Source organism: Mesoplodon bidens (genome assembly GCF_964165515.1).
Source record: "Mesoplodon bidens genome assembly, chromosome: 6".
NCBI lineage: Eukaryota > Metazoa > Chordata > Mammalia > Artiodactyla > Ziphiidae > Mesoplodon > Mesoplodon bidens.
In genome coordinates, this window is record NC_138162.1 from 37,792,683 (window position 1) to 37,820,056 (window position 27,374).

Sequence of the window (27,374 nt, forward strand, 5' to 3'; positions counted from 1 at the left end):
AACCAAGGCTCAAAATATAAAGCCTTTTGCTGGAGGTCCCATAGCCAGTTCTTGCTGGCTCAGGATTTGAACTGAGGTCACACTCCAGGTTCAAGGTCTGCTAGTAAGGTTCAAGGTCTCTGGAAAGGTTTCTCTAAGAAGCCACTTTCCTCATAGAAGGACTGGCAAAGAGTTCTTCTAAATATATTTAGGATACTAAATATATTTTAAATTAAATACTGTTAAAAGTCCCTCATCCCCTGTAAAACTTCCCCCAAAAAACTGGATGGGTGAAATGGACAAACAATACAGAAAAATAGAAATACCAATAAGAAAAAAGTTTCCCATCCTAGTAATCAAAGCAATACAAATTAAATTTACAACTGTGTATTGCTTTTCACTTATCAGATTGGAAAAGAAAAAAAAAGAAGAAGAATGGCTATATTAAAAGCTTAGGGCATAATTTCTTTAATTTACTTCTAATTTGTTTCTATTAAGTCCATAGGATGGACTCTTCAATATATAACTCAACATGTGTTAAGCTTCGCACGGTTTATTATAACAAGCAAATAAGTCTTTTTATGATAATTGCGAAGACAAGTCAAGTGCAAAACAGAAAGGGGCCAACGGAAGGCAGGAGGGAGTCCGCTGTGCTGGCGGCTCTGGCCCAGCGACCCGCTTGGCTTGGGACCTGGGGCTCGGCAGGGTGTCCGGCACGTGGGTGCGCCCGAGGACGCGCTGAGTGGGGCGCGCCGTGGGGACCACAACTCCCAGGCGCCCGCGCGCGCCTCGCCCCGACCACGTGATCGCGCGGCCTCTACTGCGATCCCGGCGGCTGCGGGCGGGACTTGGAGCCTGGAGACCCGAGCGAGCAGACGCGGCCCCGGCGCCCGGCCGCCCAGCCTGCTCACCATGGCGGTGAGTCCGGGCGCCGCCGAGAGGAGAGGACGCGGGGTGGGCCCTGGGGCGGGGTCCCAGGAGCAGCCGACCTCTGGCATCCCGAGGTGCCGCCGCCGCTGGCCAAGGGCCGGTGAGGGGGTGTGTTGGCAGCTTTGTCAACAGCGGGAACAGGGCTGGGGGCACGCGAGAGGCAGAGCCGGCCGCGTCTTTGGGGTTTCCTTTTTATTTGTCCCTCCTGCTGGGAGTCAGTCCGGCTCGACGAGCAGTCATTACGCGCAGCTGTGGGGCGGCTGAGGGTCGGGGCGCGGTGGGTGAAGACGGAGTCGAGGATCCCCAGCTCTGGGCGCAGTGACTTGAGAGAGATTCTGGGAAGGTTCCCACGAAGAGGGAGTGCCCAGAGCATTTCAGCCTGAGGCCGGGCGCGCACACACCCCCGGGCTAGTTCCCTGTCTTGGCAAGTTCGTGGTCTGATTCTTTTGGGGAAAAAAACCCCAGACCCAGCTACTTTCCATCTTCCCTACACTTGTGTTAGAAATAGCGTTTCAGATAAACTAGTTTTCTTGGTAGAGTTCACCTGGGCTGGAGAGAATGACAGCTTGCAAACCTCTTTGGTATTTGAATAAATCATATACGCAATTTTCTTCATCCCATGAAAAATGTCGTAGAATTGAAGATTCAGGAAGCCAACGCACGTCATTTAGTCAAACGCACACACCCACCTCCTGCAGGTCCTCTAAAAGGGGAAACGGATGGGAAGAGCTTATGTGAAAAGTTACCCAGGGACTTCCCTGGTGGTCCAGTGGTTGAGACTGCGCTTCCAATGCGGAGGACGTGGGTTCCGTCCCTGGCCGGGGAACTGAGAGATCCCACATGCCACTCTGCGCGGCCAAAAAAAAAAAAAAAAAAAAAAAAAAAATCCCCAGTCAGCGGCAGGACAGCGACCTTAATCTTCCCCTAAACTCTTCGGGTTATAACTGAGGGCACTTTTCTCAAAAGTGTAAGTAACCCCAAATGAGAAAATGAAGAAAGCAAGTCCCATGATTGCTCTCTTCTTCACCACAGCCCCTCCCTAGCAGGGTGGGGCCCTGAACAAGGCGCAGATAACTCAGCTACTGGAGGCTCGGATTTATCCTAAGCAGTGAAACAGGATGAGAGGCCCGCCCCTTGCATATCTGACCACGGGACTATTTAACTGAAAACTGCAGCTCCAAGTCAGGGTGTGCTGATTTGAATCTTTGTCTGCTGTGAAAAGGCAAGAGAGGTGAGTCTTTGTCCCTCCCTGGCTCCTTACTCCCCAGTGGGGTGGACACTCTGTATGGACACTTTCAGCTTGGAAATACTGGACTGTCCATCTTCCCCTAGCTGCCTCCTGCTTCTCCTGCTTCAGAAGATGTCCTAGCCACCTGCCTTACTGGATGGGTTAGGTGTCCCCCAGGGGTCTTCATCCCCAGTACCCCAGCTGGCTCCCCTGTGCCTCTCCCCCTTGCTGAATACATACACCCCGTTGTAATATCTGTTCACTCCCTCTCCCCTAACAGATGCTAGCTCCTTGGGGGCCAAGGACTTGTCTCATTTATCTCTCTATCTCCAGCACCTGCACCCCCAGCACAACAATGCTTATTGATTGAATTAATTGTACTGTTTGGTGGGTGTTCCGGTCTATTGCAAAAACTGTTTGGGGCCCCAGAGATAGCTGGCTCAGGCCCAAGGATGACAGAAGGAACCCAGTTATGGAACCTCTCTGATTAATTAGCCACAGGGGACATTCCAGTCATGCCAACTGCTTTATCACGTGAACTCAGAGATGGGGTAGGCGCCTTTAGGCTCCACCCCCTCCACCCCACCTGCACAGATGGTGCCAGAGGCTTCTGAAATTGAATGAGCGCACCTCCAGTATAAATGGAATTTCACAGGATTATTTGTACCTGTTTGTTTCTGCATATTAATCTTTTGTGAACATTTTGCCACCTCAACTGATATTCTCTTTGAAATCTTAACTCGGGATGTCTCTGGGTAGTAGGACTCAAAATTATTTTCACTTTCTTTTTGGTATTGTTTCAACTTTCTACATTGAGCAAGTACCACTTTCATACTAGGGAGATAAAAAGGTATTTTTAAAATTATTCAACATGATTTTTAAAAGACTGCCTAGGTTTCCATTTTTGTCTTATGAGGTCTCGGACAAATCCATTCCCCTGTTGGGACTCCTTTTCCCCATCTGCAAATGAGAAGGGGTTAGAAAGGGACTAGAATTGGACTAGATCAATGTTTTCCACACTGAATTTCAGCAGAGCTCACACGTCTCTCCCCTCTTCACCCAGAGCCCTGCGTTTTATATAGTGGAGTTACAAGGAAGATTTTATTTGCTGGTGTTCCGTGGAAAAAAAGTGAAAACCAGGGGACTAAAAATTCTCTGAGAAAATAATTAAGTCCTGGAGATGTAATGTAACAGCATGGTGACTAGTTAATAATACTGTATATTTGAAAGTTGCTGAGAGTAGATCTTCAAAGTTTTCATCACAAGAAAGAAAAATTGTAACTGTCTTGATGGATGTTAACTAGGCTTCCTGTGGTGATCATTTTGCAATATATACATATATCGAATCATGTTGTACACCTGAAAATAATGTTGTCAATTATATCTCAATTAAAAGAAAAACAACTTTCTGAGGACACTTCTAGCTCTGGCGTTTGAGGATTCTAATATTTGGCCATTGTCTTTGAAGGCAAAGGCTTCCACCAACTGACCCCAACTCAGCCAGGATCTCCTCAGCTGGGTGAGCACTGACAGTGTTTCTAGAGCTGCTTCTGCTGGCTGAGGTCTTACCTTGTGACAAGAGGGAAACTTCTGTTCCTTGAGAGGGTGAACTGATTGATCTCTCTGGCTTTAATCTTGCCAAACATAGTCATTAAGCCTGGTGCAGGCATTTAGAATCACCATTCAGTTTCCATCTTGTTCTCCTTTCTTGGTCATTGAGAGGCAGGCAGCATAGATGGATAGGGCTTTGGCATCTAACCAGGCTCAAGTTTGAATCCCAGTTCTGCCAACTTGTTAGCTTTGTGACCTTCAGCAAATTACCTAACTTTTCAGATTCTGGTTCCCCATTTTCCTTCCTGTAAGCTGGGTCTCATTGGCCCTGTCACACAGAAGACTGTGGTGAAATGAGATAATATATGAAAAGCCCTTGATGCCACCCTGAACACAGGGTGGACCAGCTGCTTTTCGAGAAGAGCTTTCAGACAGGTGCTGTGTGCTCATTGCTTCTACCTTCATTCTATAAGACTGTGCGTTCATCAAGGGCAGAGACATTAACCTTTGTCCATAATGTTGGGCAGACAATTGGGCTCAGCAAATGTTTAGTGAATTTCAGGCGAACAGGTGGGCGGTACAGACGGAAGACAGCTGTCCCTGGGCCCTTCCATGATAAACACTGCTGGAGCAGAACAGCTGGGGCCCAGGGTGTAAGAAGAGGTAGTCATTCCTCAGTCTAGTGCTTCTCCCATTGGCTTTGGAGGGCATAGGGGAGTCATCTCAGCATGACCTGAGAGCACTGTGGCCCAACTGGCCCAGTGAGGATGGGCAACTCCCCACCAACACCTTACTTCTACCTGGAACAGGGCCAGCTCAACTACAGCTGTACTGCTGACCCACTGTGGGACCCTGGGCAAATCCCTGCCTTATCTGGCCTCATTTGGCCCTGATGACCCCTAATGGCCCTTCCAGCACTTAAGTCCAGTGACCTCATTTTCCTGGGCCTTTACAAGAGTTTGCTGGAGAGCATTAGGGAACACAGTTTCCACTGCCCTAAGCCCCCTGTGATGCAGTCCCTTCTCTTTCAGATGCATTTCATCTTCTCAGATGAGGTAGTGCTTCTCTTTGATTTCTGGAGTGTCCACAGTCCTGCAGGTAAGAATTGGGAAGCCTTGTACCTCCAGGCAGTGGGAACCTGGGTTCTCATTATTGTTATTCTCGGTGGACATTTTAGCAAGCCTGACTCCTCTTGCATAAACATTGAGCGGGAACTTTGCATTTATAATTCCATTTGGAACCACTGCCCTTCAGATTGCAAAGGGCTCTGTTATCTCACTGATGCTCACAAAGGCCCAGAGAGAGGCTATGGGGTGCAGCTTTCCCCTCTATTACAGGGGAGGGAACTGAAGCCCAGAGAGGGGAAAAGACTCGTCCAGGGTCACACAGAGGAAGCATCAGAGCCAGAACTAGATCAAGGCCTCTTGTTACCTCTTAGCACCTCCTTTATACAGGGTTCACTGTCCAGCATCAGATCAGAAGCCCAGAGCAGCTGCTGCAGCCATTGACCTCAAATGAGAAGAGTATTCCTTTAACTTGAAAAGGCAGAGTCGGGCACTAATTCATGATGGAGTTATATTCCCACTTTAGTACTTGCATTTTAAAAATAGACTGGTGAGATGAGAGCTTTCACTCCCATGATCCAGTTATCTCTGTTAGGAGCCCACATCTCCCATTTGCCCATTCTCTCCAATCCTTCTAGCTCTTTCTACTTTCTCCTCCTATATACCTTTAGACCCGATTCATATTTGTGTTCTTCCACGTGTCGCCATTTTTACTTTCTGGGTTTATAATCTCTGCTGGCAACCTATGGATGGAAATTGCATTGATCACAATATTCAATACACATCAGCCACCTACCAGGATCTCTAAAACCTGGGAATGGACTATGAAAGGCATTGTAACATAGTAGAAGGAACACAGGCATTAGAAACGGAGTAGGATATGTTATTTCCTAGCTGAGTAGCTTTATCCAGTTACTTAGTGCATTGAAGTCTGTTATTACATCTGTTAGTAGAAGTAATACATGTTTCTCAAGTTATTTTAAAACAGTACATGTGATTTTGTTAACTATAGCTTGCTAGGCAAATTGTAAAATAGAAGTGACTACAAGAGGACAGTCCTCTTGTTCTTAGATCAGTGATGATAGTGGCAAAGGCAAAGATTATGTATGAATAATCCAATTCTACACAGCTGAGGTCCATTTAAAACAATTTAAAGACTGCAGTGTTTTGGAAGTGTTAATTCTTAGTTCTTAATTTATTCATTCAATAAATTTTGTTGAGTACCTTCAAAAAAATAAAATAAATAAAAATAGACTGGAAGCAGCCCAAATGTCCATCATTGCAGGTACTGATCAAATAAATTATGGCCCTCCCTACAATGTGTTACCACTCCAGTTATCTACTGTGGGGTAGACCTAGTGGCTTAAAACAACAGCAGTCATTTTATTATTCTTTCTCAAGGTTCTGAGTTGACTGGGCTCAGCTAAGCAGGCCTCACTCAAAGTCTCTCATGCAGGTATAATCAGACAGTGGCTGGAACTGGAGTCATCTTGAAGACTTACTCTCATGTCTACTGATTGATGCTGGTTGTAAGCTGGGACTCTCAGCAGGTGTTGTTAGCTGAGGTCCTTGTGGCAGGGTGGCTAGGTTCCAAGAGTGAATGAGTGTCCCAAGAGAAAAAGGTAGGGGAAAAAAAGAAGAGAGAGAACAAGGTAAAAAAAAAAAAGAACTCATGCCTAGTTTTTAAGACCTAGCCTTGGATTCAGAGAACATCACTTCCACCTTTACTGCTTGAGGCAGTCACAGAGGTCTTCTCAGGCTAAAGGGGAGGGAACATGGACCACACCACTTGATGGCAGGAGTGTTGACATTGTAAGATGAACGTGGGGTGAGATACAGTGAGGCAGCCATCTTTGGCGAATCTAATCTATCACAGATGTTATGAAGCCAGAGAATAAGGTAGATCTGTGCGAACTAAGGGGAACCCATGCACAATGTACAGTTGGATGACAATGTCAGATGCTGAAGAGTATGCACAGATAGGGTGCTGTCATTTAGACAAAGGTTTATATATACATTGAGTATCCCTGGAAAGCTATATACACAGAGGCTGCTTTAGACAGGGGCATTGGAGTTTTGGGAGACTAGGCTGGGAAGAATACTTACTTTTCACTGTATACCCTTTTGTACTGTTTGAATTTGTACCATGTGCATGCAATTACCTGTAATTTTATATTTCAAAAACCTGCATCTTTTGCAGATGATTTCCTCCTGGAGGCTGCCAAAAATACTACAGCTGGACCATTTAGTATCCCTCCACTTGTAAAAGAGAAGTAGCAATTAGCAGTTAATTTTACACAGCAGTTCTAGTAAGCACTTAATGTTTTCTGTAAAATAGCTGATTGGTTTCTTCCCACTATTACAAAAGTAGTACACAGTAGAAACTTAGGGAAATTCGGTGAATAGAAAATAAAAAACTGTATCCTAATTTGCCGAGATAATTATGACTCCTTCATCGTATCTTCTTCCTTCCAGACTTTTCTGTATATGCACATGTAAACAGGAACTTGCTATACATGCTTCTCCCTTAACAAGAAGTCAGCACAGAGACTTGGGCTGCCTGCTGGGGCGCAGCTGGGGCAGTGGGGCACAGGTGGCTTCTCCCCCCACCAAGCCCCTCACCATGCCACCGCCAATCCCGCCCCCCCTGCACCAGCCCCCGGCTTTGCCGGGCAGCTTCTCTTCATGATCTCAAAGCCACACTCCAGTAGGCCACCCCCATCAAGAAAGGGCTGGAGTGGGAAAGAGACAGGAAGTTCTGAGCCCAGCAAGGGTGGGGAAGAAGATGAGAGAGGGAGGGAGGAATGGATTCACAGTGGCTGGGGGAGGTACCCTTTTGCCTCCTGTGCCAGTTCCCCGGGGAAGCTGCCAGAAGAGGAGCAGTGCTTGCCTGGCTGGGCCTCTGTAACTCAGCCTCCTTTGACAGGCATGGCCCTTTCGGTGTTGGTCATCTTGCTCCTGGCTGTGTTGTATGAAGGCATCAAGGTTGGCAAAGCCAGGCTGCTCCACCAGGCCCTGATGAGCCTGTCCATCTCTACCAGCCAGCAGCTCATTGAAGAGACAGACCAGAATTCTTCAAGCTCAGACTCCCCCCAAGTCAGCAGAGCCCACCTCAGGTAACAGGCTCGGGACGGCGGGGGTTGGGAAGGGGGAGGGCAGAGTCCTCACATTCACCCTGAGAGCTAGCCTGGGCCCACAGGGCACTTAGCCCCACTTCCCAGAAAGGAAATTGAGGCCCAGGGAAGGACCAGGACTTCCTGAAGTGCTTACGGTTAGTAAGTAGTGACGTGAGCTAGAGCCCAGGTCTTCTAACGCCCAGGCTGGAGCTCTCTGAACAGCCACGTGGGAGGCTCCAATCTTCAGGACTCTGGTGCAGGCCTCAGTCTAGCAACAGGGGTGTCCACCCAGCCCTCCCCCAAATCTCAGCAGGCTTCCTTAGGTCACTAAGGCTTCCAAACCCAAGATGGGACCTGTGGCTGTCCCCACACAAATAAGAATTGCTGTCAGCAATGTATCCAGCTTGGTGGTGGAGGGCGGGGTGGCCTCTCTCTCCTTTCTTCCTGTTCTGATAGGACAGCCACTTAGGATCCCCCTTCTGCCCTCTCTGCAGCTCCAGTTGTGCTTAATGGGCCTGCCTGTTTCTTACATGAGTGCCTCAAATAGTCACAACCCCGCTGCAAGGGAGGTATTTTCTTATCTGTTTTACTGATGAGGAAATTTAAGGTCAAACAGGTTAAGACATCTGTGCTAAGCCACAGTTAGTAAGTGGCAGAGCTAGGAATTAACCTGTCAACAAAGTCCATGCTCTTTCCATTGTAATACTGCCTCTCACAGTAGATTCAGGAAAAAAAAAATCTGCCTTACTGATGATTTTGTATTATCCCTTGTCAGATTACACATCTCATTCTTCCTTTTTGCCCTGGATACCAGGAAGCTCGGAGCTAAATGTGGTGGAGAAGTGACTATCCTAATCTCCTTGTACAGGTCCCTCTTCCCCTCTCAATCACTGGTTTCTGATATGTCTCTTTAAAAGAAACCTCTCCTGGGTTAAGCGTACAAGTTATAAGTAAGCTCGTCCTGTAACTCAGTTGCTCTTTCTACTCCCTGACACCAACCCCTAGCTTCCAGCTCATTACCAGCATTAACTTGGCTCTCCTTTTTATCTAGGTGGTTCTTGTGTCACTTTGGCCAGTCTCTACTTCATGTCGCTCAGGTGGTCATCGGCTACTTCATGATGCTGGCTGTTATGTCCTACAACACCTGGATTTTCTTCGGCGTGGTCCTGGGCTCAGGTGTGGGCTACTACCTAGCCTCTCCACTTCTCAGCATGACTTAGCTGGTGACAGCTGTGCAGGCTCTGGGGGCTGGAGAGAGCTGGGGCCCCTCCTTCCAGACATTGAACTTCCAGCCCCACGTCTCCTTTTTCTTCTGTTGGCTGTTCTCACGGCATCCCCAGCTCCTGGAAACTTTCAGCTGAAGCCAGCACTTGCTCCCTGGAGTTGAGGCCACTGTAGCTCCTCAGCCAGGCTGCAGAGGGCCCAGGCATAGTCTTTCTGTGCCTTAAGAAGGGTGCTGTGACCAGAGGGTGGACGGAGAGACCAGAACCCGGAGGGCAGGTTCATGATGATGGCAGCATCTGCGGGACCTGTTTCCCTTTCTTGTGGGGAGAGTGACAGCAGACTAAAGGCAGAGAAGCAGGATGTCAGCAAGGCTTTGACCTGTCCTCCAGATAGAGTGAGCTCCTCCCACCAGACAGCACTGCCTGCAGGAAGATGCTACTTTAATGGCTTTAGGTGTCAGGGAGCTCTTCATGGCCTTAATTCCCCCCTCTTATCCTGATCCTCCTTCTATGCAAAACCAAGAACTGCACTGAATAATATTCAATACAAATGTTCTTTATTTATTACTTACTGCTCACCCATAATGATCTGGTAGGGAAACATGATTTATCCTTTAAAATACTGAGTAAGCCACAGCGGGTACTGACTGAAGATGCAATAAGCAGTCAAACCAAAGCACTACACTAGTAGAGTTAGGTGGGGCTCTTCAGATATATGAGCCTTTTCACTTTAAAGAAAAGGAAAGAATAGACCCAGGGAGAGGAAATCACTGCTGTATACTGTAATGTCTACATTCAAGTACCTCATGGGCTAGATGAAAGATGGTCTGAAGCTTTGAGAATTTAAAAAGAAATATATTTTAATAAATATATATTTTTAAATAGTCCGTGACTGTTTTTCTGTTTCTCCTCATTCACACAGCAAGCTCATGTAACCCTGATAACAACTGCAGGAGCTGAGTGGGGCCAGTGGAGCTGGTAGTGCTGGCAGTAGGGCCGTCCAAAGACTGTCTGTCTGCTAAGAGGACAACTCTGTGCTCAGCGAAACCCAGCCCTGAAACACCATTCCCTCAGGCAGACACCAATGCCAGCCTAGTCAACAAACTATTCTTTTGTGCATGTAACAGACATTGATGGTGAACCTGCTACGAGAAAAATAATTGTCACATGGACTATAAACGCTCACGTCGGCACAATTATTAGCACCTTCTCTCCCTGAGGGCAGAAGCAAAAATATATCAAAACCACTTTTAAAAATTTACAGTAATAGCTGTAACAGAAAGTATAGCACGTGACGCCTTCAGTATTGATCAGTCAGTGCATTCTCCCCACATAAGCAGGGAGTTAGAAAGCTGCTCAGCATCACAACAAGTGTAAGATTTCTTGTCTTGCTGATGGAGGCTCTGGCATCCACTTACGTGTCCTAACCAGCTAAGGCTCCACCCCTGCCCTGGGGCACTGCTGAGATAAGACTCTCCATAGGTGACCAGCAACCTCTTCAGTTTGAGTCTCTCTCTCTCTCTTTTTTTAAAAAATAAATTTATTTATTTTTGGCTGCGTTGGGTCTTCGTTGCTGTGTGCCGACTTTCTCTAGTTGCGGCGAGCGGGGGCTTCTTATTGCAGAGCACGGGCTCTAGGCGCGCGGGCTTCAGTAGTTGCGCACGCGCTTAGTTGCTCCGCGGCATGTGGCATCTTCCCGGACCAGGGCTCAAACCCATGTTCCCTGCGTTGGCAGGCAGAATCTTAACAACTGCGCCACCAGGGAAGTCCCTGATAGTCTCTTTAAATGTGGTAATACATCTGAGGCTTTCACAGCATGAAGGGCTTTTTAAAAAAATCTATGCTCTAGAGAAATGGACTATGTGGCCAAGTTAAGTAGGCACTTCAACGTTCTTCAGAGCCAAATCACAAAAGGTGGTATTTTCTCTACTTGAATTTTTTTTTAAATTTAACAAACACCTATATAGTGCATATTATGTGCCAGGCAGTGTTCTAAGCACTTTACAATATTAACTCATTTAATCCCCAGAATAACGTAGAAACTATATCTGTCCTTGTCTTACAGATGAGGAAGCTTAGGCACACTGAAGTTAAAGTCACCCAGCTAATAAGTGGCAGAGCTAGGATGCAGAGCCAGGCAGCCTGGCCTGGAGTCTGTTCATCAACTTAGATGAGGGTTGAGGCTGAGAGAGTAACTGGCTACGGCAGTGGAGACCGAAAAGTCTACGCTCTATTTACCCTAATGGGGCAAAAATTCTGTTTCAGGAGATCTGGGGTGGGGCCCAGGAGCCTGTATTTCTGACAAACATCACTGCCCTCCTCCCTCAACCCTCAAGATGAATGCTGCTGGGGTGGCCAAGAGCCCTGGCTCCGGAATCCAATGACCAGGATTTGAATTCTTGTTCTGCTGCTTACTAGCTATGTAACTTTGGACAGGTTACTTTACCTCTCTAAGCCTCAGTCTCTCCTCTATAAAACAAGGACAACAGTGTCTCCTGCAAGGGTTGCTGGGGGTGAGACAGTCTGGGTAAAGTACTCCACAACGGTGCCTATTTGTTGAACAACAAAGTTTAGTAAATGGTAGTTTTTACTGCCTCCCAGGCCCACAAATGGGAGACACGCTCAAAGCTGTCATCAAAAAGGATGATGTCAGGTCAGATGGAGTGGAATTCAGGTTCCTATCTTATAAACATTTTAAATCAGGGAACATTTTTATTAAAATTATTCAACTTTTTGAAGACTGGCTGCATGGTCTTTAGAAAATCCTGGAATAAGTAAAATGACCACAGATATTTTCTCACTATTCCCTACATTAGTCCTGGGACTAAACTCAGAGGGAATGGAAGCTGCTCTCAAAGTGAAGACTCAGTCTCTCAGGTGCCATCATGGATGACAAGAGAACACAGGGACCCTCCCACCTTCTCTGCATGGCTTCCTAGGGTGTAGGACTACACCTGCAGGAGCCAGTGGATGACAGGACTGGTTCTCAGACAACCCTGCTGCCCTGAGCCTTAAAGTAGCTGGGATGAGCTGGAATAGCAGAGTGGTGACCTTCTTTGAAAGCCTAAAAGTTCCAGGGTTAAGTACCAAAGGGAACATGTCACAATGCTTTCATGCATGTTAACCCAGATCTGTTACAACTCCTACCCTTAGATTCCCAGAGAGCACAGACTGCCCTCAGAACCAAATTCGATTTCACCCTGAGTCAAGTTTCACTGAACATTTATTTTAGTTTTGTTAATTTCAAATATTCATTGACCTCTTATATCAGCTTTAAGGCAGAGAAAAGATATATGTCCCAGGACTACAGGCAAGGCTGTTAACTGAACCGGGTTTAGATGGTATACTCCACCCTCGGTTCCACCAGGGAGACCTCACCCCAGGTGACAGTCCTGTTGCTGGGACACAGTTGAGTACTGAGAGGCAGATCAGTTTGAGAGTTCAGAGAATAAAAAGCTTGGGAGTGGGCAGGACTCTTGTAGGGACTGGCTGAAGGGGAGCCCCCCAGCCCTTCTTCCATGGGGGACTCTGAGGCAGGACCATGGCGGGCTGCTGACAACCCCAGCGTTCTGAAGACAGGTTCACACTCTGCTTCACCTGGCCAGGCGGGGGCTCAGAAATTGGCTAAGTCAGATATCTGAACTACTGTCCTCAGGATGCTCACCTTCACCTCACCCTGTGGCTCGTCTAGACCCAGGGCTGGCTGTGCAAAATCATGCTTAGGGAAAGGTTGGTAGAAAAACCTTTGCACGTTTCCTGGGTCTTCATCCCAGCCAGCCAATGTCATCGTCATCGTCATCATCTCCAAAAAGGGGTGTTGGGGGCGGGCGTCCCTTCATGCTCTGACAAAACAGGAAAGAGCAGTCAGTCCTCACTTGTCCCTGCACCAGATGGACTTCCCGCCTGGGCAAGGTGAAGCGACCAGCATCTGTTCCCGGCTCCAGGTTGGAAAGGAGGTTGCTGGTTAGGGTTTTACTGAAAGGACTAACCCTGAGGCCAGCAAACCCTAGGCTTCCGGAAAAGCTGAGACAAGCAGTCAGAGAAGGGAGGCAATCTTTCAACACGGAGACAAGAAGACCAACTTTGTTTGGCTAATTCTGTCATTTATTTGAGAAACGTGTACTGATTGGACAGGTCTCCTCTCATGTGGTAACTTACACATTTCCTGTCAGAAAGGAAGGGTCGAAGGGCAAAGTGGGAGTAGGATGAAGGGACAGAGAAGCAGAGCAGCCCTCAGGGAAGAGGATGCAGGAGGGTGAAGGGAAGCAGGGAAGAATACAATCACATTTGAAAAAATGACGCTGTGGCCTGAGGCGGTCTGTCTGGCTCTGGATGCGGCCCCACCAGCTGAGAGAGAGTCGAGTTCAGAGGCTTGGCCACACGACCAAGTGGAGAATCCCGAGATGAAGAAACCCCAGGAACCCAGGGCCACAGCCTCCTAGCCCTAGTCTCCCTCCCTCCCTCCCTCACACCCTCCAATCAGGTAGGAGGATAAGGGGGATTAACGGGCCTCCGAGGAAACTCTCCCCACTTCTCGTGACTTGAGCCCCTGGCCTTTTTCTTCCGGATTGGCAGAGAACAGGTCCCACGGGGGCAGCGGGGATTGATGTTGGAGACAGGCACACTGAGTGTCCTCTACTAAGGTACCTTCTGCTCTGGTGGCCTTCCCTTTGGATGGTCCCGTGAAGACTGATCATGGGCCAGAGTAGTTCCTGAGAAGTGAGGCTACACTATCAGGGCTTAACCCATTTTCTGCCCAGGCATGTTGTGACAAAACAAGGCAGCTGACTGGAAAGCAGGCTGATGAAGCAGAAAATGCTTAGAAACGGGTGGTCTTAGTAGGAGCCTGGGGTTGTAGTGCTAGCTCTGCCCTTAACTCACTCTGTGGCTTTAGGTAAATCATCCTTCTGAGGCTCAGTCTGTTTATGAATGAGGATGCCAGACAAGAAGATCATCAAAGTCCTTTCCAATTCTAAAATATAATCCCTTAGCAGAGCTGAGGAAACCTGAGGCTTTAGCACTCTAGTACAGGACGAAGCAGCCCAACTTTCTTTACTTAAAGTAGAAACCACTGCTGCATGAATGGAGACTGTGGTCCTTTGTCAAGAATAAAGTGGTATCTGACCATCCCCACCATGCTTACAGAGCTGCCCCCTCCCAACCCCAAGCCTGCTCCCACAGGGCCCTGAGCACAGAGCCCAGGGAGAGGGCCACCAACAGACTCCATTCCTCTTCTCACAGCCAGCAGGGAAGGGCCCCCAGGGAGCAGTGTGAGGACTTGGCAGCGCCTGGGACTTCCTTACCACCTCATCTTCATCCTCCTCCTCAGCCTGTGCTTTGGGCTTCGCAACTTTCAGAGTTGTCCCTTCAAACAGTTCATCCTCTTCATCCTCAGAGAGACTGAAAGAAAAATCAGGAAAATCAAGTCATAGGAAAATGTTGTTTCTGCTCCAGGCCACAATGCCCACAGGCTCTGGGGTAAGAATCCAACAGAATCCTGGGGTAATCACCCAGGAATTCCTCCCTCTCCACACTGGCCTCCCAGCACTCTTGACTCCCTCCATAACCTACAGAGCGATCTTTTTTTTTAATATAATTTTTAAAATAGATTTATTTATTTTTATTTATTATTTATTTTTGGCTGCAGTGGGTTTTCGCTGCTGTACGCGGGCTTCTCATTGGGGTGGCGGCTCTTGCTGCAGAGCACAGGCTTTAGGCGCGCGGGCTTCAATAGTTGTAGCATGCGGGCTCAGTGGTTGTGGCTCTCGGGCTTAGTTGCTCCATGGCATGTGGGATCTTCCTAGACCAGGGCTCGAAACTGTCCCCTGCACTGGCAGGTGGATTCTTAACCACTGCACCACCAGGGAAGTCCCCAGGGCGATCTTTCAAAGCCGGTAAATCAGACCATGGCACCCTTCTGCTTAAATCCCTTTAATAACTTTTCACTGCACTTAAAGTCCAAACTTCTAACAGTGACAACAAAATCTCACATGACTTGGCTCCTATTGAGTTTTCCAACCTCAGCATAATGCCACTCTCCTCCCACTCACTGTGCCTTCCTCCTTGATTGTGTCATGTCCCTCCTACCGCAGGGCCTTGCACGTGCTGTTCTTGCTTTCTGCAAATGCTTCTTCCCACTCTTGGCAGGGAAGGCTTCTATCCATCCTTCAGGTCTCAGCTTAAATGTTACCTTCTCAGAATCCTTCCCTAATCACTCTACCTAAAGTAGAATAATTCCTACTAATCACTCTATCTAAAATAGAATAAGCCCCTCTTATCACTCTGTCTAATGCAGAATAACTCTCCCTTTATTCTCTATTAGACACCCTGTTTTTATTTTTAAAGAAGCATTTGTCATGCATTTATAACATACAGTTGACCCTTGAAGAATACAGGTTTGAACTGCACAGGCCCACTTATATGTAGACTTCTTTCAATGAATATGTACTAAAGTACTACACGACCCGCAGTTGGCTGAATCTGGGGATGAACCAACTGTAAAGTTACACACAGAGGGTCAGCATCCTTAACCCCTGCGCTGTTTGAGCTCAACTGTGTAAGAGTCTGTCTGTCTTTCCACCAGACTGTAAGCTCCTCAGCTCAGGAACTCTGCCTTGCCTCCCACACTACCACAGTGCCTGCCACAGAGCCTGTTACGAATACATGCATGCATGCATGAATGAATGAATGAATGAGTAAGCGAATCGGCCAGCCAGGTTCTGAGGATGAGTCACCAGCCCTGGAGAAACCAGAGACAACCTCCACACGCAGCCGCATTGTTCCTGAAACTGCCCAGGGGACACACCTGGGATGCTGAGAACAGTGTTCGGGTCCAGGCACTGCTCCTACGGCTGCAGACGCTGCCTCTGTGCCGTGCGGCTCCTGGGAGGGAGCAGTGGAGCTAGTGCCATCCTCGTCTTCCTGGAGCTCTGGAGCCTGAGGCTCTCCTCCTGGACTTTCAGGCCCCACAGCCAGTGGGTCCACCTTCTCGGGGTCTGAAGTCAGGGGCAGTCTCGTGGAGCTTTCTTGCTCCCCGACACAGGCATCTCCCAATGGGCTGGCTGCCAGCGCCTCCTCACCCGCAGAGTCCACAGTCACAGGGCCTGGAGGCGCAGGGGGAATTGAAGTTGGGGGCCCCAGAGCTCTTCGGGAGGGGAGGCAAGCCGGTTCTTTTATCTCTGAGTGCGCCTCTGCTTCTGAGGGCTCCCCTTCCCTTCTCTGTGCATCATCCTGGGGAGTGGGGAGGGCCTGAGGAGGCAGCGGGGCAGCTTCCTGGACCACCTGCTCTGTCGGCACCGTGGGGGGCTCCCGCCTCTCCCTGTTCAAGGGTGCCTGAGACTGTCCGGAAGCACTCTGAGGTCGCTCCTCTTCCTCTTCTTCATTGCTGCTCTCTCCCTTCTCTCGCTCGTGTTGGTTTAACAGCCGAAGAGTCACCATCTGTTCAAAAGCCAAGAAAGAGGAGAGGATCACTGACCGGAAACAGAGGCACTCCTAGGCGCTCCTAGCTCTCCTATTAACACAACTGGTCATCTAGTTCAAGTGACTTGGTTTTTCAGTTAGTTTTTTTCAGTTCAAATGACTTTGCTTCCTCCTCTCAAAGGAGGCTGTCCATATCTGTGCAGGTAAGTCATTCCAGGCATCCTAGTTACTGATGAACAGCCTTGAATCATTTTTTTACTCAGGATCCCTTAGACGGTACTTAAGCAACAAGATACCCATCTCAGTGAAACAATCGAGAGCCAGCTGTACCTTGATAGTGTTCATGATGGTCCCCAGAATGGTCCTGCCATTGTAAGACTCCTCCAGCTCAAACTCTCCCCGCAAGGACTGAAACACCTGGTTCATGATCTTCTTGACCTGCGTGACGACATGAGGAGAGAAAAACAGTATCAAAATGTACACTGCCAAAATCAAGCGACTAAGGGAGGCATGTAACTTCCAGAGAGAGGTTTGGAAGGCTAAAATGAAGCCCTCTTAGAACTCTGCAGTGGGACACAGCTGGTCAGTGACTGAGATACCTAAGGCTGTCACTGTGGAGGGGACAATGTTAAATAATGAGCAGCACTTGAGAGGAGGGCTGTGAAGGATGGGTAAGCTGTGGCCTGTGTGCCCAAGACTGCTCAAAGACCACTCACTGATGCTTTCCTCCCACCGTGGCCACCACTAGAGCTGTCATGGGCTATGAGGATGAGTGGCTAGAAGATGCTGGGCACACTTCCCACTCCTCTCCTGTGATTTAGAAACATTTCCCTTATCTGTCAAAACCTCAGGATAAGGCCCTATGGGGGTTGCCACCAAAGAGATAGGTTCCAATGGGTTAACTGTGACTTAAGTCAGATAAATGGGAGATGGATAAAGTTAGGAAAAAAGCTAACAACACAACAAACTGACAAAAGTTCTTTCTGAACGCCTGATGTGCACATTCAACCCCCGGACATGACATGGCTCACTTCCCCGAAATCACCAGCTCACCTTCTCTGAGGGGTCCGCAGCAGCAGCAGCAGCTTCAACCCCAGACATCTGGGACTTGCTCTCCAGGTCCTTGATGTGCTGTGCATTTTGCTCTGTCAGGGCTGTGACTTGGGCCTGGAGGGCTAAACACTGCAAAACATACTGTGGCTGTGGCCTTGGAACCTGGACTTCCAGGTGAAGGTCAGGAAACCCAGGAGGAGGAGAACCATCCTAAGCTTCAAGTGTCAATCTCACTTCGGTCTGCTGACATCCACACCCTCCGCCCCCCGCCCAGGCCTGCTGACTCAGGGCACTCCATTTCATCATCACGCAATCTCAACTCACAACTTCATCTCCTCTTTACCAACAAGGTCACTTGCCTTGTTCCTCATCAGGTCAAGAATAAAATAAAAAGGTGGGGCAGGTGGGGGGCAGGGTTTCATAACCCTAGTCACACAGACATATGAACAGTGGACGTTAGAAGCAACCTATTCACCTACAAGATTGCCTTCCTCATCTCTGAGTCAGATTTTCAACTGGGTACTTTAAGAAACTGACCTCCAGATATGAGGACTTTGGTGCTAAGCCATCCCACTCTCTCTCTCGTTTTTATGCCAGATGATCCCACCACACCTGTGCTCCAGCCCACTTCAGGGCCTGTGCCCAGAGCCTCTGTCGCCTTCCCCACCTCACCGAAGCTCCTTGTCTTTCTTGGCTATGCTCCCCTAGGCACTTCCTCTTCTGGGTCTCACAGCATTTAATGCTTATCTCTGTTCCTTGGTCTCCCTTCCTTGATTGTGAGACTCTTGAGGAGAGTTCTTTGTAAGCCCTTTCCCTAACACAGTGTCTGGAACCCAACTGGCACTCAATAAATATTTGCTTAATAAATGAAGGATCAGATTATAATGGAAAACATGGTCCAGATTATGAATGCTGCTTTTTTTTTTTTTCTAGGTCACTGACCTGTCATCCCAAATGAGTATGTGAAAGATTACTGATAAACTGGAGAGCTGAGCAAGTATGATTCTGTTTTCAAGCTATTAACATCTTTCAGGTACAAAAGGATCTGCAAGACTTGAACAACCTGTTTGCCTCAAATTAACCAGGCTGTCGAAGTCCAGGGAAAACACCCACCTTCTCCTCAAGATGGAGCAGCTTCTGCTGCCTGGCATCTCTCTGTGCACACGCCTCCTGGTACTGCTGCAGGTGTTCATTCTTGGCAGAGGCCAACAGATGTTCACACTTGGCTTCCCACTGGGTCTGCAGCTCAGCCTGTACTAGAGACAGCTGCCAAGAGAAAGTAATCCCCGTATGCTGGGCGGTCTAGTCACATCTAAAGAAGCCCATCTTCAACAAGGCAAAAAGAGTAAGCTAAGAGCCCAGATTTAGCAAGGAAACAACTGTTTGGAAGACCTTGGTTGCTAGGACTCTAAAAGGTACTCCAACCAGGTAAAGGTAGGACTGTCTAGACAGGTCCCAGGAAGGCAGGGCCCTAGTATGATCATACTTTTCAGGATCCAGGCCCTTAAACTTCATGGGTTCAGAAGAAACTTATTTTTGTCCAAATTCCCATAGGTGATCAAATTGAGGGCACCAATTCACTCTAATTAAAGAACATACAAACATGAATTTAGGAACTTACAAAAAGAAAGCCTGCTGTCAAGTGGACTAGAGATCCACTGTGGCTGTGTACTGCCACTATCCCTGGTTTCCCTGCCTAATTACCTAAGTAAGTCCCTTCTTTTCAAGGATGATAATGTGCCTGAAGGATGGTGTCTGGTGGGTGAGGACTTTGGCCTTATGTTTGGAATGTTTTTATAAAGAATTTTTTCCTTCATGTTTTACTTATAGTAAAATTCTCACTAAGCTTTAAAAAAGGAAGAAGATTCTCCATTCGATTCCTGGCTCTTCTTCCACCTTTGTCCAAGGTTAGGCCATCAACTATGAGAAATCTCATCCTAAAGGATAAAGAAGAAACTAGAAACTTTTCTGAGTCCTTCATGCCTTCCTTTTATTTCCAAAGTGCTTCAGCTTCCCACTACCTGATCTGCAGCTGCTTGGTCCGTGGACACCCGAGCCTTTTTCAAGAGCTGTCGAAGTTTGTCCAATTCCTCCTGGTGTGATTTACGAATTTCATCTATCTCCTCCTCAGCCTGACAGCGCTCTTGAGCTGACTTCTTTTTCCTTTCTGAGAGGTTCTTAGGAACAAGAGAACCAATATCAGTTCTAGTTGTCTGATAGAGGATAAATGGAGATGGTGATGGTTGGTGGTGGTAGATATTAACGTCACTGGGTCCTTACTTCGTTTCTGGAAACAATTCATTTTTTCAATTTAATTTCCCCTATATATTTAACATTCTTGGCTACTGGCAGAAAAAAATTGTGACAAGAAGAAGGAAAACAAGAAGAGCTTTATCTACCATTCTGTGAAGAGATGGGGAATATCTTAACAGTGGTGAGGGTAGAGGGAAGTAGATACTTTCACAATCTACCGGTAGGAAAATCACAATCCTGTGAAAGGACTTTCAAAATATGCACACACACCCAGAATTTACACAAATTATAATTTAAGGAAGCAGTAGATCGTGTTCATAAAGATAACGTGCTACAAGGATGGTCACTGCAGTAGTATCTAGAACAATGAAAAACTGAAACAGCCGCCAAAATCACAAAGAACTGGTTTTTAAAAAACCTGATAAAATCATAGAAGAAACTGAAAATATAGACCAAGATTTATCCCCTAAAAAGGCACTAGGCCTTGGGCTTCCCTGGTGGCGCAGTGGTTGAGAGTCCGCCTGCCGATGCAGGGGACACGGGTTCGTGCCCCTATCCTGGAAGATCCCACATGCCGCGGAGCGGCTGGGCCCGCGAGCCATGGCCGCGGAGCCTGTGTGTCCGGAGCCTGTGCTCCGCAACGGGAGAGGCCACAGCAGTGAGAGGCCCGCGTACAGCAAAAAAAAAAAAAAAAAAAAAAAAAAAAAAAAAAAAAAAAAGGCACTAGGCCAAAAGGACTTTACTAGAGTTTTATTAAAACCTCAGAAAGAGGTTGTTGTTTTCATATTTAAACTGTTTCAGAGCATAGAAAAAGACAGAACTGTTCCCAATCCATTCAGTGGGGCTAGTATTACCCTGATATTAAATTTATAAAACATCAAAAGATACTATTAAATAAAGTTAAAAAACAGCAAACTAGAAAAATATTTGTAACATCTATGACTGACAAAGGATAGCACCTTTAACAGTGTTTCTAAATCAAACTAATATTACAATAGATAAAATAGCAAAGGACATTAAAAAGAATTCACAGAATACAAATAGGCATTAAATATATGAAAGCTTTAATACTAACAAAAACACATATTAAGACAAGATAGTATATTTCACCTATCAGACTATAAAGATTAGAAAAATTGATATGTGCAGAGTTGGAAAAAGTATGGAGAAATGGGCTTGTTCATACAGTGCTGGAAATGTAAGCTAACAAACTCTTCAAGCATAATCTGGCAATATTTATTTCAAAAATTTAGATGTTAAGCATTCTTCTCTGATGCAGCAGTTCTTTTTTTTTTTAACATCTTTATTGGAGTAAAATTGCTTTACAATGGTGTGTTAGTTCCTGCTTTATAACAAAGTGAATCAGTTATACATATACATATGTTTCCATATCTCTTCCCTCTTGCGTCTCCCTCCTAATGCAGCAATTCTAATTCGAGCGATCCATTTTATGGAAATGCTCAAATGAATTTGCAAAAATAGTTATATAGTACAAAGATGTCCACAACAGCAGTGCTTGAAATAGTGAAAAAAGAGAAACATAAATATCCATCAACAGGTGAATAGTTAAATAAACTATGGTACAGCCTCACAGTAGACTACTATGTAGTAGTTATAAAGAATGAAAATTAAAGGCCTAAATGTAAGACCGGACACTATAAAACTCTTAGAGGGGCTTCCCTGGTGGCGCAGTGGTTGAGAGTCCGCCTGCCGATGCAGGGGGGACATGGGTTCGTGCCCGGGTCCGGGAAGATTCCACATGCCGCGGAGCGGCTGGGCCCATGAGCCATGGCCACTGAGCCTGCGCATCAGGAGCCTGTGCTCTGCAACGGGAGAGGCCACAACAGTGAGAGGCCCGTGTACCGCAAAAAAAAAAAAAAAAAAGACTCTTAGAGGAAAACATAAGAAAGACACTCTTTGACATAAATCACAGATCTTTTTTGACCCAACTCCTAGAGTAACGGAAATTAAAACAAAAATAAACAAATGGGACCTGATTAAACTTAAAAGCTTTCACACAACAAAGAAAACCATAAACAAGATGAAAAGACAACACTCAGAATGGGAGAAAATATTTGCAAGCGAAGCAACTGACAAGGGATTAATCTCCAAAATATACAAACAGCTCATGCAGCTCAATATCAAAAAAACAAACAAGCCAATCAAAAAATGGGCAGAAAACCTAAATAGACATTTCTCCAAAGAAGACATACAGATGGCCAAGAGGCACATGAAAAGATGCTTAACATCACTAATAATTAGAGAAATGCAGATCAAAACTACAATGAGGTATCATCTCACACTGGTCATAATGGCCATCATCAAAAAATCTACAAACAATAAATGTTGGAGAGGGTGTTCAGAAAAGGAACCTTCTTGGGCCTCCCTGGTGGCGCAGTGGTTGAGAGTCCGCCTGCCGATGCAGGGGATACGGGTTTGTGCCCCGGTCTGGGAGGATCCCATATGCCGCGGAGCGGCTGGGCCCGTGAGCCATGGCCACTGGGCCTGCGCATCCGGAGCCTGTGCTCCGCAACGGGAGAGGCCACAACAGTGAGAGGCCCGCGTACCGCAAAAAGAAAAAAAAAAAAAAGGAACCTTCTTGCACTGTTGGTGGGAATGTAAATTGATACAGCCACTATGGAAAACAGTATGGAGGTTCTTTAGAAAACTAAAAATAGAACTACCATACGACCCAGCAATCTCACTACTGGGCATATACCCTGAGAAAACGATAATTCAAAAAAGACACATGCACCCCAATGTTCACAGCAGTACTATTTACAATAGCCAGGAGATGGAAGCAACCTAAACGTCCATTGACAGATGAATGGATAAAGAAGATGTGGTACATATATACAATGGAATATTACTCAGCCATAAAAAGGCATGAAATTGGGTCATTTGCAGATACGTGGATGGACCTAGAGAATGTCATACAGAGTGAAGTAAGTCAGAAAGAGAGAAACAAATACCGTATATTAACGCGTATATGTGGAATCTAGAAAAATGGTACAGATGAACCTATTTTCAGGGCAGGAATAGAGATGAAGATGTAGAGAACGGCCGTGTGGACACAGGGTGGAAGGGCAGGGCGGTGGGAGATTGGGACTGACATATATACACTACCAATGTGTAAAGTGGATAGCTAGTGGGAACCTGCTGTATAGCACAGGGAGCTCAGCTTGGTGCTCTGTGGTGAACTAGATGGGTGGGATGGGGGTGGGTGGTGGGAGGTCCAGGAGGGAGGGGGTATATGTACACCTACAGATGATTCACTTCCTGTACAGCAGAAACTAGCACCACTGTAAAGCAATTATACCCCAATTTAAATAAATAAATAAATATAAATAATCAACACTGCCAAAAAAAAAAAAAAAGAATGAGAAAGTTCTCATTAGTATAATGGTCACAATACAATTTTTTTTAAGTATTAAATATGATCCCAGGGGCTTCCCTGGTGGTGCAGTGGTTAAGAATCCGCCTGCCAGTGCAGGGGACACAGGTTCAAGCCCTGGTCCGGGAAGATCCCACATGCCACGGAGCGACTAAGTCCGTGCACCACAACTAGTGAGCCTGAGCTCTAGAGTCCGCATGCCACAACTATGAAGCCCACATGTCTAGAGCCCGTGCTCCGCAACAAGAGAAGCCACCGTAATGAGAAGCCCGCGCACCACAGTGAGGAGTAGCCCCCACTCGCCATAACTAGAGAAAGCCCGCACACAGCAACAAAGACCCAACGCAGCCAAAAATAAAAAATAAATAAAAACAAATAAATAAATACGATCTCATTATTGTTAAAAATGTTATCAGCATACATACATGTATGTACATTTATTTTATACATACATGTATATACATGTGTGTATGTATATATTATATACACAGAAAACAATCTGGAAGAATAATCATACACCTTTTATAGTTGTTGCCTCTAGTGTATGAGAGGGGGAAAAGATAAATTTTATTTTTTATTTTATATTTTTCTGTATTATTTGTATTTGTTACAATGAGCACATGCAACTGTAATTTTTAAAAGGAAAATAAAAATGTTTATTAAACCGCTAACCCTGGCCACTTGGGCCCAACAGAGAAACTTCAGATGTAGAACTTACCTTTTCCAGAGACTCCTTCTCAGCTCGAAGGTCAGTCAGCTCCTCCTCCAGGGACGTTACCCTGAGCTCCAGTTGTCTCCGGCTTTGCTTTTCACTCTTCAATTTGGACTGTGCTTGCTCAGAGGTTTCCTGGAGCTCTGGGATATGACAGAACAGAGACTTGGCTGCAGAACCAGAGCTGCAGTGGGCTGCATGGCATCCCAGCACCGCCTTCAAGGCTGCATCCCATCATCTCCCAACCCTACCACACGAGCCTCTTCCACTCACTTCTTCCAGCATCACCTCACTGACCAACAGCAGGCTTATCAAGCCATAAACTGACTCCCCCATCCATCCATATTTATCTCTGCACCTACATGTCACCTTCGACACATACAAAATGGAAGAGAAATGTTCCAAGCGGTCAGAGACCACCTTCGGAATATTACCAGTCCCACAATTCCATTTCAGTCATCATCTCAACACACTGGACTCAACACATTGAGATCTTTGTTTAGTAGTGGTCCAGGCCCTTTCTCACTGCCTGGGTAAGATATTCTCAACTCTCTTGGTAGCTGGGAAATTCTACCAAGAGTCTGCTTTCAAAACATTCCCTCTCAAACAAAGCTATTTGGAATATTTCTTAAAAATGTAATGCATCGGGCCTCCCTGGTGGCGCAGTGGTTGAGAGTCCGCCTGCCGATGCAGGGGATATGGGTTCGTGCCCCGGTCCGGGAGGATCCCATATGCTGCAGAGCGGCTGGGCCCGTGAGCCATGGCCGCTGAGCCTGCGCATCCGGAGCCTGTGCTCCGCAACGGGAGAGGCCACAACAGTGAAAGGCCCGCGTACCGCAAAAAAAAAAAAAAAAAAAAAAAAAATGTAATGCATCAAACAACAAGGTCCTACTGTATAATACAGAGAACTACATTCAATATCCTATGATGAACCATAATGGAAAAGAATATTAAAAAAAAAGAATGTATATATATATATATGTATAACTGAATCGCTTTGCTGTACAGTAGTAATTAACACAACATTGTAATCAACTATACATCAATAAAAAATAATAAAAATGTAATGCATCAAAATTAATTTTGTTGGAAGACTTTTGAGATCCTTATGGTGCCCTTAAGGTAACTGTCACAGAGCACCACAAAAACAGAAAAGAGGGTATCTGTACGACATTCAAATATAAGATTTTCCCTCAAGTGCGCCCAAGTGATGCTCTATAAAGGAAGGGATTTATCTTCAAGGTATCACTTCACCAACTGACATCAGTGTTTTTTAGCTTTCTTTTGGGGCAAGTTAATTTTGCTTTTTCCTAACTCTGCTGCTATTCCAGCCACACCCCACCCACTGGTCCCATCTGTGCCTTCCACATGTCTTTCTTTATACAAAGTGGTGGATGAATCAACACGCCAGTCTTCACAAATCTGCCTTTCAAGTCACCACGTCTTGAGCAGCACCACTGTGCCAGGCACTAAACTAATACTAAGGGAAGGACTTTACAAAGATGAGCAAGACACCATCCTTGCCCTTCAGAGGCTTGCATTCTAGAAGGGAAAACACATATAAGTAGTGCTGATCAAAGGTTATCTCTGATAATGGGCATAATAATGCACTCGGAGATGAAGGATTTTAAAGGAGATCAAATATTCTAGGGAAAAAAAGGGAAAGTTTCTGAAAGAGACAGTTTTTGGAGAGAACTGGAGGCAAAACTTGGCGACGGTGGGCACACCAAGTCCAGAGAATAGCATGGATAAAAAGCAAGGCAAGAAATACAGGATGTGTTGAAGCAGCAGGCTGGCTAGTATGTCCAGAGCTATGTTGAATTGGGCAACATACAGGAAATAAGCCAAAGTGGAGGGGCCTTGAGTGCCAGGCTGAAGGACTGCAATCCATGTTCTAGGAAAGAGGCAATTGCAGCAGGAAGCACCTGCTTCTTAAGCTTCTACTGAGTCACAAGCTAAAGGAACCCTTCAGTTAGATTAGTTAGTCACAAGTTAGATGAACTCTTCAAGGCCTATGAGGCCAATCCTAAGTACCAAGGATACGCAACACTCGCCCAAACAAAGCAGAACTGTGGCCACTGATCCACTCTAAACGGACAGTCAGTTCTTTTGCTGTCCTTTTTGCCAAACAATCATGTAATAGGTTTATACTGGTTCACCTTAACCTTTGGCTCTGTCCTTCACAAACTTCATTAGCATTGTGCCAAATGGACTGGGAGGAAGGAAACAGTGTAATTCTTTAAGTTTACATTGTCAAAATCCCAGCCCCCTCCAGCAAGGTCATACCTGAGAGCTCTGCCTGCAGTTTGGCGAGTTGGCCCCTAAGGAGGTCCGTCTCCTTCATGCTTTCTGTCAGCTGTACCTGCAACTCCGTTTCTTTCTTTTGGTGGGCGGACATTTTCAGGTGTAGATGAGAGACCTGTGCAGTGGCTGCTGCTAACTCTTCCGTCACCTTGGCCTGGACAGTAACAAAGTACGATGTCACGTTAAAGATGGTGATGGCCCAACCTCACATATTCTGTGCTGGCTGAACTGGTAGGAAGATAGCTAAGGCCACCTTCAACCTGAATTAAGCCCAAATCAAGCCCTCAAATGTGCAAGGTCTCTGACTCAGGAATGCCCTTGCAAAACTTTGTCCTTAGGAAATACTATGCAAGAACACAAAAATTTTGCTACAAGGATGACTGATGCAGCAGTTTATAGTTGCCAAACAATGGAAACACAAAATAATTTTAAAAAATGAGCTTAAGCCAACTGGTATATCTATCCTGTATGCAACTATTAAGAATAGTGTTATGAAAAAATACTCAGTGGCTTGGTATACAGTCACCACCTATTGTTAAATCTCACCAATCTGATACATGAGAAATGGTATTCCTGCCATTTTCTAAGTTTCCTATAATGGACAAGCATTTTTTTTTTAACAAGAAAAGGGTATTTTAAATTTTAAATTGAATGCCTTTGATGGCAATCCACTTCTCAGGCTACAACTTCTCCCTAGCACTACTGTACTAATATTGGGTTGGCCAAAGAGTTCACTTGGGAATGAACTCTTTGGCCAACCCACAGTAGTACTGTAAAGATCGGTCACGTGAGAGTAACTGCTTTGTGGGTTCTTTGAAGAACAGTGGTAATAAAAGAAGGGAACACTCCAACTTCTTTGACTGATCAATGCATTTTATTTGTTTATTTATTTTTTCAATGCATTTTAAATGGTGCTCTGTACTGGCCAAACAGGAGCTAAATATTCTCAAGTAACATCCGATGAAGTCAAAATGACTACCCTGGAAAACTGTCTACAGATATTGTTTATGAAGGGCGATGCTGAAAATGATAATTAAAAGGATGGTCAATGAAAAGGAATGGTAAACAAATGACAAATACTACATTCATTTCACCCGAATTGATGTGCTCCTGTAAAAAATAGGAGAAATCAGATGACAGGAAAGGCA

General features: G+C 46.1%; 2 protein-coding genes across 6 annotated transcripts in view; one reads left to right on the forward strand and one right to left on the reverse strand.

The window, feature by feature from the left end:
* Positions 1–815: 815 nt before the first annotated feature.
* Positions 816–12,190, forward strand: SLC31A2 (solute carrier family 31 member 2). Of its 4 annotated transcripts, none has more exons than XM_081238294.1 (5): positions 834–897; positions 1,942–2,140; positions 4,720–4,786; positions 7,679–7,868; positions 8,920–12,190. In XM_081238294.1, exons 3-5 carry the CDS (start codon positions 4,720–4,722, stop codon positions 9,086–9,088), a joined length of 426 nt encoding a protein of 141 aa, XP_081094420.1. In that variant the 5' UTR covers positions 834–897; positions 1,942–2,140; the 3' UTR covers positions 9,089–12,190. The 4 variants fall into 4 exon arrangements, with proteins under 4 accessions (XP_081094419.1, XP_081094420.1, XP_081094421.1 ...); XM_081238295.1 differs by having other exon boundaries at positions 837–897; positions 1,956–2,140; XM_081238293.1 differs by lacking the exon at positions 1,942–2,140 and having other exon boundaries at positions 816–897.
* A 106-nt stretch (positions 12,191–12,296) lies between these two features.
* FKBP15 (FKBP prolyl isomerase family member 15) overlaps positions 12,297–27,374 on the reverse strand; it is a 57,487-nt gene continuing 42,409 nt past the window's right edge. The window contains exons 20-28 of one of the 2 annotated variants that reach the window (XM_081238273.1): positions 26,209–26,380; positions 23,929–24,065; positions 19,585–19,740; positions 18,677–18,829; positions 17,564–17,692; positions 16,841–16,948; positions 15,897–16,528; positions 14,395–14,491; positions 12,297–12,933 (exon numbers count right to left, since the gene is read on the reverse strand). In XM_081238273.1, the coding sequence (XP_081094399.1) occupies positions 12,856–12,933; positions 14,395–14,491; positions 15,897–16,528; positions 16,841–16,948; positions 17,564–17,692; positions 18,677–18,829; positions 19,585–19,740; positions 23,929–24,065; positions 26,209–26,380 (1,662 nt within the window). In that variant the 3' untranslated portion in view covers positions 12,297–12,855. Of the gene's footprint in view, positions 12,934–13,123; positions 14,492–15,896; positions 16,529–16,840; positions 16,949–17,563; positions 17,693–18,676; positions 18,830–19,584; positions 19,741–23,928; positions 24,066–26,208; positions 26,381–27,374 lie in introns of those variants that run through there. The other variant, XM_081238272.1, reaches the window with a different exon arrangement.

Coding starts and splice junctions, on each gene's coding strand:
- SLC31A2 (XM_081238293.1), top strand. Junction 4,787..7,678: donor GAGTGTCCACAGTCCTGCAG/GTAAGAATTGGG, acceptor CTCCTTTGACAG/GCATGGCCCTTTCGGTGTTG. Junction 7,869..8,919: donor GTCAGCAGAGCCCACCTCAG/GTAACAGGCTCG, acceptor CTTTTTATCTAG/GTGGTTCTTGTGTCACTTTG.